This window comes from Oxyura jamaicensis, chromosome 2 (assembly GCF_011077185.1).
Source record: "Oxyura jamaicensis isolate SHBP4307 breed ruddy duck chromosome 2, BPBGC_Ojam_1.0, whole genome shotgun sequence".
NCBI classification, from domain to species: domain Eukaryota; kingdom Metazoa; phylum Chordata; class Aves; order Anseriformes; family Anatidae; genus Oxyura; species Oxyura jamaicensis.
In genome coordinates, this window is record NC_048894.1 from 10,670,737 (window position 1) to 10,683,504 (window position 12,768).

Consider the following 12,768-nt stretch of genomic DNA (forward strand, 5'->3'; position numbering starts at 1 on the left):
CACCATCTTCTCTTTTCTGGTTCTGCCTCTTTCTACTCTGCTCTACCCCTCTTCCTAAAGCTGCCCTTCGTTTAGGGCTCCCTCCACCTCTGTCCTCTCCTGTAGGGAGGGCTCAGTGCAGCTCCTCGCTCCTTGCCTCCCAAACCCTTCCCACGCGCTGCCACCTGCAGCTGGGAGCCATTTGGTGGCACCATGCTTCCACCTGCTTCGTCCCCTCCTTCAGACCCCTCCACCAGACTCGGCCTTGCACGAAGCCTACCACCAAAGCATGAAATTAAACCAAGATCAGTTTTGTTGTTGTTGTTTTTAACTATTATTAGCTGCATTATGGGATTTCCTGGGACAAAGCCTTTTGGTTTCCCTGGGTGGATCATACAGAACACAACAGGGCTTTGGTTTTGAAGAAAGCTTGGCTGTGTAAAGCCACAAGGAGTATGAGCTCTCCTGGCACAGATTTTGAGGGGTGGGCAGCACTGTCACCTGCTTGGGGAATCTGCAGTTGCTCTGAACGGCCACACAGGATCCAGCACAGGGATGTGTGTTAAAAAGGCAGAGAAATGAGCTGCTGCGGGTCGGTGGGTGAGGCAAGAAGAGCTGCTCTTTCAAAGATGGTGACCTCCGTGAGGTACAGCCCAAGTGAGGCGATGCCTGGGAGGCTTCCTGGATGAGTATTAAGATGCCAGCTCGCAAAAGTGAACAGAAAAACCCTGGAAAGAAAAGCCTAAATCTACCAAAATGACAGCAGGGTGAATGAGGGTTTTGGGGAAGGCGGTCTGCTGAGGAAGCACTCAGCATCACACCAATAGCTCAGGGTGAACTCTTTAATTTTCTCCCCAGATGAAATAAAAATAGAAAAACAGAGTGAAGGCTGGCTCTTGCCCTGGGGACGGGGGGGTGCCTGCCCATGGTGACTTCAGGCCGTACCTCCTGGGCCTCAGCCTCCAGTGCCCAGCCCCGGCCTGCTCGGCGCTGCGCTGAGGCCTCTGCCGGGGCCTAACAGCACCTTGGGCCGACTGGGAAAACCCCTGAGGGAGGTCAGCCGCTTCCCCAGAGCCAGCTGCCTCTCCTTGCGTTTCTGAGGAGCCTGGTGGGATCACTGTGCTCCCCAATAAGGAAAGGTGGATGCAAGAGGTGGATCTTTCTGTTGAAACCAAGCTGCCCAGTGTGTTGTGGAGCTCTCGTGTGCTGTACCGCGCTCTGGCAGCTCAGGCCAAGAGTGCACAGAAGCAGCTGCAAGGTCTTTTATCAGACTTTTTTTTTTTGCCTTATTAGTATCAACTTAATAATGAATAAATTGTACAGTTCTTACCGTGTAGGAAATGATTCACAGAACCTTACTACATTTTTTTCTGTTGAGATTCCCCACCATTTCTCAAGCATTATGGCATCATTAGCCAAAATGACTTCTAAGATGTGTACTCAGAGCATTTTGACCTTTTAAAAATCCTAATCACCATCATCATAAAAACATCAAGCCCTTGTTTTTTTTTGTAATAAAACACTTTATAAAATTGAATCAGGAACTAAGTACTTGCCGTCCATCCATCCTACCCTCCCTCCCTTGACTTGCTGCCTGAAATTTGACCACTGGAGCTTGGATTTTATACCCTCGGCTTTTCAGATGGGCTACCCAAGAAAGAGGGACTCTGAACCTCGCTCCTTGAAATCACATGTTGAAAATCAGGGCTAGGTCCAAAGCTGGTCTCTGTGGACGCTGCTGCTACTGGCTGCAAACCAGAGAAGCCCTGAAATCATTGTTTGGTTGGTTTTGGAAAGGGCCAATGGAAATAAGTGGATCACATTTCCTAGTGTTTTTGTCTGGCCAGCCAAAGCTTCTGAACTGATAGAGAGGTTCAAGCCCACGTGTGACAAACCAGTTCCCCATGCATTTCCACTGGCAGAAAGCTCCAGCAGCAGAGATGTAGCACCTGGATCAGTAACTTCAACCACTGATTAGAAACGTGCCAGTAGCAAGACCTTGCAACAAAAGTGATGTGACAAATTTGAGGAGTTTTACAGTACTAATGCTTGTTATTGCTTCTCACAAAATGTTACCAAGCTTACAATAATCTTTACACTTTCAGCAAAAATGTGAACAGTATATTTGAATATATTAAAAAGAATTAAAAAAACATTTCACAAAAACATTTGTTGCCATATGAAAGTCTTTCAGCAATAAATGCCCACACCAGTATTTAAACATTGTTAAAAGTATCATGATTTGTACTAATAAATTATGCAACAAGAGAGGTAAACAAAATAAAATTACAGTATAGCTCTCAATGTTCCTCCACTGAGCTTAGGCAGCTCTAGGAAGCTCAATTTTAGATGACTAATTAAGAAACTGATATTTTCAGAGCAACAAAAATAAAAGCTTTTATTTGTTCATTTGAATATAAAACAGGCGTTATCACAGATGTACAAAGCGTACTGGTGGTTTAACATACAAGAAGGTTGCTGTCCTTTGCACATAAAAATTTTTGTTTGAAACTGTGATTGGCTGAGTTACATGAATTTCTCTAACCAGTCACCACACTCTATGAAATAACGCTGCTAACATTCAACTGATAAAAGGGACAGTCTTCCCTTGGGTAAAGTGTCAAGCAGGATTAAATATATATAATAAACAAGCACCATGAGGAATCTGCTCCTGTTTGATTAGTTTTGTGTTTAAATGTTCATTGTGTACCCTCTGTTTTGTGCATGTGCATCGAGTTGATTACATGGTTTTGTCTGACTTCAAAAGCACAAGGTCACAAGACAAACATTTTATACATTCTCATGAATGGTTTATCTACAGTACAATTTCTAATACAGAACAATCCTTCTTTATTGCTCAGTCTGATGGTGCTTAAATGTTTCCTTCCTTTTGCTTGTACAACAAAACCAGAAACTCAGTTTATCGTTTCTCTTAACTCAGAATTTAACAACCACGGATGACAGGTTGCAGAAGAGAGCTGTTATTAACTGCGCTTCACAACTGCATTGCAGTTCTTTTTTTTTCTCTACAAATGCAAAGTTGACTTCGTGAAGGTTAAAGTGATGCTTTAAATGACAGCTAAATTTGTTTTGCAGTACTGAGATCAGCGATAGCAGGACTTCACAAGTTAGTTCACACACTGCAATTATGTTTGTAATCAATCAACATCTTGTCTGAAACCTTACAGCGACTTGCCATTAAAAACAGATTTTATTCTTTTTAAAGGGAGCAGAAAATGAAGTTGACAAAATCTAGGATTGGTCTTCAGAGCATGAATAGGGATATTCACAGGACAGTGAAGTCTGAAAAGATTTGAAATAAAACAAGTCTGACATGGTGAGATGCTCTGTACTGTACATGCAGACTAAAATGTCCCCACCTTTTAAAAAGATTTTAAACAACCAGCATTGAGACTCAGAAGCCAAACAAAATTACTGTCGTTAGCAGGGGTCCACCTCTTGTACAGCATTCTGCAAAGGCAGACAAAATATGTCCCTTGTACATGATATAAACATGATTACGTTTGCCCTGCAACAATCTTAGTCATGCATATCTGGTAATGAGAGCCAGCACATGAATGTAATTTTGGACAATAAGAAAAGCATTCTTGGACTGCAGCTGGTAAATCCCACTCTCGACCACAAACGGGTCAATTCAGTTACAACTACATGAAGAAAGGGGAAAGTTTTTAAAAAAGGGGTGTGGGGTGCAGGGAAGACAGCAGAAGTGGGAAATCAAACCTCTCCTTTATCCAAAGGTAGTAAAATGAAGGCAGCTGTGATGCATGTTTTCCTACTCTTCTCCCACTGACGGCCTCAGGTTGGAGACCCTGGGACTCTGGATCTTAAAACAGGCAGTTCAGTTCCTCTGATGTTTTAATTGGCTTAGGGACTAGTTAGCAGATGCACGATTTGTGCTGAATTGGTTGTAGTGACTGTACGCTCCTCTCCGTTAAGGAATTAAATTAAAGACCATCGAAACAATCGTTTTCTGTAAATGTAAACTGGATGCCTTGGCCACCGAGCTATGTGTCCTAGCTGAGAGGCAAATTGATAACTCTGTGCAAATAACCCCAAAAGTTTTCCTTATAGCAATAAAAACACCAACTAAAACAATGAAAAAATTGTGCAACAAAGTTTTGCAGCTAGACAACAGTGCTATTCCTCAACCTGCCTTTTCTAAGTCTAACAAGTGTATGCACATGCCAGCACGAATATTTATTGTTGCCTCCATGGCAAAGAAAAAAAAAATTATTGTAGTGCATTTTTAGTCTTAAACTCATTCACTGCCTTAAAGGCAGCAATAATTCCACTTGCTGGTATCTAGAGGATTCTTTTAGACAGGGATACTTAGCAATCCAGGATTGCTTTTTTCAAAAAATTTGTGAGTAACATTTGATTATCTACAGTGGGAGACACCATGCAAGTGACAAGTACTGCATTTTAAACTTTAAAATCTTTTGTCATTAGTGAATTTATATTTCATATATATATATTTGATGTGATACTATCCACTCAAGATAATACAACACTTTGTTTTTATATTAGCAAACATTTCAAGAGTTTAATATTCTTGAATGTTTCTTCTCTTTTATACTTCTAAAGAGATCAAAATAAATTAAACGTTTTTGTACATAATTACAGAAGAAGTAGTTAACTTATTTTATCTTTTTAGTTTAGTACAAAGATATTTGCAAGTTCATTGCCGAAATACACCTTATTTATAAATTTCTTCCATTCTAACGCTAACAGCAAAGGCTCTTTGGCCTTTGTGCTTACAGCATCTCTGACAGAAAGCTGCTAGGTCTCTAATTTAAAGGTGCTACTTTGGGAATTCTCCTCGTACCACTACATAGTTTCCTAAGATGTGGGACCTAAAATGGCTTACGTTAGTTAACAGATTTGTGTTCATCATCCTTTTACGACATATTAAAACAAATGAAGAAAACTATTCTTTGTATTAGTATGTAAATTGTTTTAAAAGAATCCATTTGGAGGGCAGAATAAAAAAAAAATCTACTTCAGCTTACTTAATGTAAAATACAAAGCCACATTGACTCAAAAAGCAGTATTGTCCAATAAGCAAAAAAAAAAAATGTTTAAAATGGGCTTTTCCAACAAACTGAAGGGCCTTACCCCATAGTCCTTCTTTTCTAAAATTTAGTGGTAAAAGAAAACATTTCACATTTTATTTCCTGCCAATCGTGACTGCTTTGAAAAGTTCCCAATAGAAACAGTTCCGTTCTGATGAGTGTCAGCATATTATCTGCACGTTTTTTTTTAGTGGACACCAAAAAATTTTATACATCTATAGTAAAGTCCATGGAAGCTTTAAGGTACAAGACTACATGTTGTAGGCCACATAGATGGGATCTAGCTGGTCTGCCAAAAATCCATCTCGTAGGTGCATACGTTGTTTCTCTCCACGGGAGTTGATAGGAATTACACCAATGTCCACAACCACCACCACCCCGACAATCAGATAGTGTTCCTCCAGGACCACGTTGGTGACCAAAGGAACCAGGTCCAAAGCTTCTTGCTCCGATCCATCCAGCTCAACTACAACGACCAATAAATTTGTCCAGGTAAACACCGCACTAGAATCAAAGAAAAAGAAGTATTAGTTGTTTGGTTTTTTTTAAATCCATTTCATCCCACCTTGTTTACTGCTTGTTTCAGCTGTGCTGCTTCCTTCTGTACGCTGAGCCACAAGGCCCAAGTGGCAGGAGGCAACGTGTCTGCAGGGCAGAAAACCAGCCCCAGTAGCTCTCACTTCAGTATCACTGCGGTATTAAGATGTGAGCTTGACAGAACCTCGAGTCTAATCCTTGCCCGTTGTGTAAGGAGGCAGTAGAAGTACTGCAGTTCCCTCTGAAGCCCGGGAGCTGTCACAGCAGTGCCGTGCTCATGCCGACATGCGACGTGTGGGTGGAGGTGTTTCCTCTAGGTTTTTCTGAAGAGCAGCCCAGAGGAGCAAAGGAGGTCAGAAGAGAAGACAGTGATAAAGCACCGTACGGCACACAGCCCAGCCTGGAAGACCTTTTGGATAAACTCTGCCTAGGAAAGGGGTGCAGAGCTCCGAGAGCATTTGCACGGCACGCTGCAGGCTGCACAGAGCTCCCCAGGGGCTGGGCCGGTGTGCTACGTGCCTCCTGCAGCAGGCTGGCCGTGGTCCAGGCAGGTCAGAGCTCGGTACAAAAGAGCTCCGATTTTTCTGGACCACTTGGTTTACACAGAAACCATCTGCTTTATTTTGGTTGTGGTTTAGTTCTGTCAGGTTTAAAGGGACAGGATTTTTTACATTCCTTAGGAACAGGTGAGATGGTCAAAGAAACACCATTATCACTGGTGTCTCCCCTGAACGGGCTTTGAGTGACCCCAAAATTCTGGCTAGACCATTGAACCAAAGCAGGTAAGTTCCGGTTTCTGCTACTAGGCATCTTTCTAGCTAAGGACAAGCCTTTGTCCTTCCAGGACAAAAGACAGGGAGGCTGAGAGGGTACCAAAGCCTGGTGTATTCTCTCCACTCCCTCCCCACTCCTCTCATTTCTCCACAGCCTCTGAAGCCTTGCAGGAGCTCAGCAGGGCTGAGGCTCCACAAAGAGCAGTCTCATTCCTCTTTGCACGTGTTTAAGACATAGACCATAGTTATTTCTTGCTCTACCTTATTCTGAAACATAAACAATAATATTCTACACGTGTAACTCTTATATCAACCTCTGTACTCCATCCTCGTTTACCTTGTAAGATCAGGGGATATTTTTTCATAACTATCTTGAGCAAAAGTGTCTGAAAGTTGGACCATATTATGTGTATAAGCTAACTTCAAAAAAGAGCTGCTTACACTAAGGTCAACACTGGACTAAGACGGAAGTGCACTCATTTGATCTACTAAAATTCTGAATATCCGTGTACTTTGGAAACACACCTTTGCCAAAAAGTTAGCCATGAAAATGTGTTCTAAGTTGATGCTTAACAAACTTTAGGAGAAAAAGTACTTGTTATTAAAAAAGCATATTTCATTTTCAGATTCTGCAGAAGTATTGTTTGACATAATTCTTATGAGCTTTTGTGTTTATTGATCTGGAAAACTAATGTGTACTCAGAGTAAGGTTGTGCAGGCTCCTTTGGACTTAGTACTGCTATGAAATGAATTTTATTTTGTAATCTTGTTTTCACAGAAGTTCTGGTAAGCTGCACAAGAATCTAAGTTAATACTAAATACATTTTAATAAAAAAGCCTGGGAGGTTTTATTAAAATATTAGATAGGAGTTGAAACCATGCCTCAAACCTACTGTTAGCTTGTTCTTTGGGAAAACTACTCACGGAAAGTCTCAGAAGCAATGCCCGCTAAAACAGCTTGGGAGAAGCTGGTTTGTCTGAGTCCAGCAGACTGATACCCCAAACCTTCAAGAAGCTCCTAGTAATTCCTAGCATCACTGGCACTCCTAAGAGGGTCTCAATTTAATTTGAAACTCATTAATGAAATTAATTAAAAATTTCAAATGCCATGATTCCAACTCAATGGTGACCACTGTAAGTACAACAAAAATAACAGCACTCTTAAAGCTTGAGTCTGTTTTTCCTGGTTAGAATATAAATCTCAATATAAATCTCAAACTCCAAGAAACAGCTACTGACCTACCTGAAAGCTGCTTGGTTCTCTCAAATTAAAAGTTTAACCTTTCACTCATACTTAAAAACACACAAAAAGGAAACATACTGAATGATAACAGAAAACAGTCCTTCCTGATTAAATTTTCTAATGAAAAGTTTCATCCCAAAGATGCATTTACCACTGAGTTATAAATCCTGTGACCATCCTGACAGACCATTTCCCGGATCAATTGCAATATCCAAGCAAAACCCCAGACATTATAGATATTTCAGCTTTATATAAGAACCGCGGTGTTATATAATCCTTACCATTCTGTGATGCTCTTGTGTGCTCTAATTACAGAGGTCTCAATATCGATCGGATGATATCTCATCCCTCGTAACTCCATGGCTTCATCTAATGCACCCACAACATAAAGTGCATCATGGCGTTCTGTGAAAAAAATAGTAATGATTCTGTTCTCTAGAACACTAAATTACAAAAAATGTTCACATTAATAAGCAAGTAATATAACATAAATTATCCTCAAATTTATGAAACCTCTAAGTAATTTCCAAACTAATAAGCAATCTGTATTGCTGAAATGCACCAGAAAGCAGAAAAAAAGGAATGCAGAAACACTATTCCCATTTGACAAAGAAAGGTGAAGTCTTTACCCAAATACAGTGAGACAAATTCCTTTTCCCTTGAAGGTGGACACAGAACAGACATTCTTTTTTAAGGCAAAGTCTGAAGTAGACAATAGACTTCTTGTTTCTCTTTTATTTTGAAAGAGAAAGCATGGACTTGACCCTAAAAGTATGGAATATATTGTTCCAGTAGCTTTGAGAAGGTCAGTTCTGCTGCTTAAGGTGTGCTACAAAGGTTTGCATCAATAGGCCAGAAATACTTGCTATGTGCTACATAGCAAATTGCTCATTAAGACAGATGGCAAGCTCTGAAGAATAATTCTCTTGTAGTATGAATTTTTATTGACTGAAGAAATAAATGAGGCTGAAATGAGACGTTTAAAAAGATATCAGGTTGATAATAAACTTTTGCACGTCATCCATAAAGGAAATAATATTTGCTAATAGACTTAAAAGCAGATGACTAATTCTTTTTATGCTAACTCAGACAGTTGCACAGTGGTAATGTAATGGCCGTATTACTTCTACCAGTAGTACAGGGCAGAGAACTTTCTGCACAGGAAGCCACAAGCGGGAGCAGAATGGAGATTTCGCAACTCTATGTCATGAGAAGATTTAAGCAATTTACCTGCATTAGGTGCTGTATTGTCAGAGAATCCTGCGTTTTCCCAAGGGTGGGCTATCAGTACGAAACACAAAAGGGCTACACAACTGTGCTTGGCAAAAAGCCATCCTAAAGTAACATTCTCCCAAGTAGACAATTTCTGTCCTGTTGTGTGTGTGGCGGTGCTTGGTTGCTTCCATGTGCACACAAGATAAAGGATGTCAGAAGGAGATGCACTGAAATCCTGTATATTCCTGACAGAAAACCAAATGCCCCATAGCTTCTCCTGCAGGCTACTGCTTGCACTGCATTTCAGTAACCTTCCCTGGCAGTTTTAAAGACAGAGACATTTGAGAAATGGGCAGTTTCTGTACAAACATATCCCTGTGGATGTGACTGCAAGAACAAATGATGGCATTCTGAAGCACTAGGCACATTAACAGCTCCAAATAGTCACTGATGGAGGGGCTTTATAGCATCCAAGGTATGGAAAAGAAAAAGCAGTTGTTTCAGCAAGAAAAAAATGTCATTTGCTTTATTTTCTGATTATTTAACTAAGTCTTTTTTTGTAGTTCTAAGGGCTTCGCAGACAGAACACGTCAGATAGTGCAGGCCAAGAGACACAGCGTCAGCCTGAAACTAATCCATATTACATGCACAGACCCTCAGTAGATAAGAAGACTCTTACCTCCGTTTGCATCTGTAAGCTCTGTTCTTCGCAGGAACCCCAGATAACCAGTTCGAGCCCAAATAGTCTGTGTGTCTCCAAAGCTGAGTCTTGAATTAAAGTGATCTGATTGCAAAGATTCATCTCCGTATATGGTAAAATACCCACTGGCATTGTGAGTGCTGTGAACCCATATCTAAGTTAAAAGCAATTATACTGGTATTAATTAAAGTAGCTTTCCAGAACAAAGCATTATTGAAAATTCTTGATGCAAATATTTTTAGTCATAGCTAGATAATACACGTAACATCAGATAATGCCTTTTAACTGTTTCTGACCCATTTGCAGGCATGGTCAAGACCCAAACCTGACCTCATTGAAGTTGGAGTGTAGATCTGAGCCATGCTGCTTGGAGGGCAATGCAGCAGCCACAGCTACAGGGACACCCTCCTTGCAGCCCTCCGGCCCCAGACCTGCACAGCCCCCTTGAACCGACTGTACTAGCTCTGAGCTCTACTTGGGCTATGGCAATTTTCAGAAACTCCTACGGACACAGTGCTCTTTCCATAGTTCCCCACTCCTGGTTCAGTGAATTTGCTCCAGCAGGGCATCCTTCACAAATACCTCCAGCAGCACCAGTGCAGTGAGATTGTTTACAACGTTAGAAACAGGATTGCAATTATTTTAAAGGAAGAGGCCAGGCACCTTTATGTATGGAAAAGGATTCACTTCGTCGAACTCAAGGTATCATGGAAATATTCCAAATTCATAGTAATGAAATCTTCCAAATGAATCTCACAAATCAAATTGTAATCTTAATTATGACTAAGCAAATCCTTCATTTTGTTAATTAGATCTTTAATTGCTCATTGAAAATATCATTTTAAGTTTTTTTTTTCTTTCTAGAAACATAAAATAAATTGGAAAAACATATAGCCTTGCTCAACTCAGCTAATGAGAGCACTTCAGTGCATTGAAGCACAGTGATTATAAAGAGAATAACACTAGAAACCCATCTAGCTGAAATTAGGCTAATCAATAAACTTATTTTTTCATGTAAGTTTTCATCGGAATTAGTCAAGCACGAAGTAGAAAATGTAGTTAGAGAAAGCAGATTTTTTTCAAATTCTTTAATAGACAAGTTGTTATTAGTATTTATCAAGTATGTTGCTAACAATTTTAATACTGATACGAATATCATGCTATGCTCTTCGTATACTATAAAGGCCTGCATCACTCACAATTTTTTAACCTGGCATTTAATAAGATGTATTACAGTAAACCACTAGCATACATGATGACAGCTTTATCCCTGCGATTTAGTTGCGAGTATGCAAAGGTGAAGTTTTCATGACTCACCTCACCAAGATGAGAATCTCCTAAGGGTCCCTTTGTTTCTGGATTAGCAATAATGATACGTACTCCTGGCAGGATCTATTGAAAGAAAGCATGAAACAGCGAGAAATCAGATACTTATGCAAACATATGGTACGTATTCCTCACGAAAAACAAACAAATACACTTCATAAGAAACTAGAAGACATCATCAAAAAGTTAAAGTAGACGTAAAGAATAAAAAAATTAAAAAGCCAATCAATATAGTAAATTTTGAGATATTTGTGAAGGGCTACAAAACCTCTTATCTTTGTAAAAGCTGTTACATCATTATAAACTTGTTAGAAATCAAATCTTCATCTACAGCACAAAAATCCTACCAAATGGCCCCAAGTCTTTCTGACAGTACATACCACAATAAAAAAAAAAAAAGCTCTGTTCACATGAAAAGCCCTAGAGGCACCACGTAATCTCTTAAGAACAAGGCTCTTGCCAGTGACTTCATGTAACAGGCTACAGAGGTGGACAGATGTTAAACCCTAAAATAGAAAAGGGACAGCCTGTCCCCACAACAATGCTGCCCGCCACGCCAGGTCCCTCTGCAGATGGTCAGCAGCCATCTGCAAGTAAACAAGTGAAACGCTGGCAATTTCAGGCCGGTTCTCAGTGGAGATGGATCCGCACCAATAAAACTGCCTGTACTAGTGGCGCACTTGTTGCCTGGTTCTAGAGTGAGATGCAGCGTCTGGGAGAGCAATAATAAATCAGTTACTGCCACTGGGCTGAACTCCAGCAGCAAAGAAAGGTCTGCACACAAGCTTTTCTGAACACTACATTCATTTTAAAAAATTGAAAGAAATGGAAATTCATTGAAAATATTTACCATGAAAGAGATGTTTAAATCTCCTTTCAGTACTTACTTTTCCTGACTCCATCAGGGGCAAACTATGCGGAGATCCTCTTTCTACTAAACGAACTCTGTAAAACACATGTAAAAATAATACGCATAATACATGGCTGCATTTATTTGCTTTCCATTAACATTTATTTCTAAAAAGAAGGGTTGATGGTTGCAGAGATTAATGCTATTTTTGGAACAGATGAAACTTATATCCTCTAGAACATCCTCTAGGCCCAATATTTAATCTTAGTAAAGACTTATGGCTGGGAAAATAATGAAAAAAAGATGTGTATGAACTTTTTCTTATATATTAAATTCTTCCAATGTAATTGGTGCCTTTTATTTATTTTTGATAGACTTTTGCAAATGGAATTCCAAGCAGAAAATTATTCACAACAAAAGGGATCTGAAGTATTAATTTCCCACAAGAACATCATAAATGTCAGGGCACAGAAACAAAAGCATGTGAGCTGAGTGAGCAACCACATTCCACGAGTAGCTGATAGTTAAAATCAAAGTCATCTCTAAATAGCTCATAACCAGGCCTCAGCCTGAAATCTGCCTTAGCAGTCTTATAATTATTTTCAATGGGCTGTGTCTGATAAACATTTTATTAACCAAAAAAAATATATATATTTATCAAATGAAAAATGTTACTACTGTTGAGGTCAGACCCTTTCTGGGTGTGACTCTCTGGTCTGCTCTCTTCCTTTCATAGGTAACTCATTTTCCCACTAAAGGAACAGCAACGGCAGCTCTCCTGGGTTGGCAGGATGGTCTGGAAGGAAATTCCTCATTTAACATTAGAACAATACTCAGCAGGTTAGAATGAAAGAGACTGTAAGGTCCTAAAATGGCTGATCAGCTCAGCCAGTAGATGGCAAAGAAGTTTTTGGTAACATTCCTGTCCTAAGGGAGGTAACCTGAAAGCTCTGACAGCCTCTGAAACCTTAAGCTTGCCACTCCTGCACATTTTCATAATCTGCTTAACTGATCTGAATCTGTGCTCCCATCAAATGAGCAGTTCTTACCCT

The 12,768-nt window shown here is 40.0% G+C and overlaps 1 protein-coding gene across 5 annotated transcripts in view; it reads right to left on the reverse strand.

The window, feature by feature from the left end:
- Positions 1-2,008: 2,008 nt before the first annotated feature.
- Positions 2,009-12,768, reverse strand: part of DIP2C (disco interacting protein 2 homolog C) — a 311,009-nt gene continuing 300,249 nt past the window's right edge. For all 5 annotated transcript variants that reach the window (XM_035316876.1, XM_035316875.1, XM_035316879.1 and 2 more), the window contains 5 exons: positions 11,754-11,811; positions 10,858-10,932; positions 9,520-9,694; positions 7,907-8,030; positions 2,009-5,576 (listed from right to left, as the gene is read on the reverse strand). In XM_035316876.1, the coding sequence (XP_035172767.1) occupies positions 5,324-5,576; positions 7,907-8,030; positions 9,520-9,694; positions 10,858-10,932; positions 11,754-11,811 (685 nt within the window). In that variant the 3' untranslated portion in view covers positions 2,009-5,323. The remainder of the gene's footprint in view (positions 5,577-7,906; positions 8,031-9,519; positions 9,695-10,857; positions 10,933-11,753; positions 11,812-12,768) is intronic.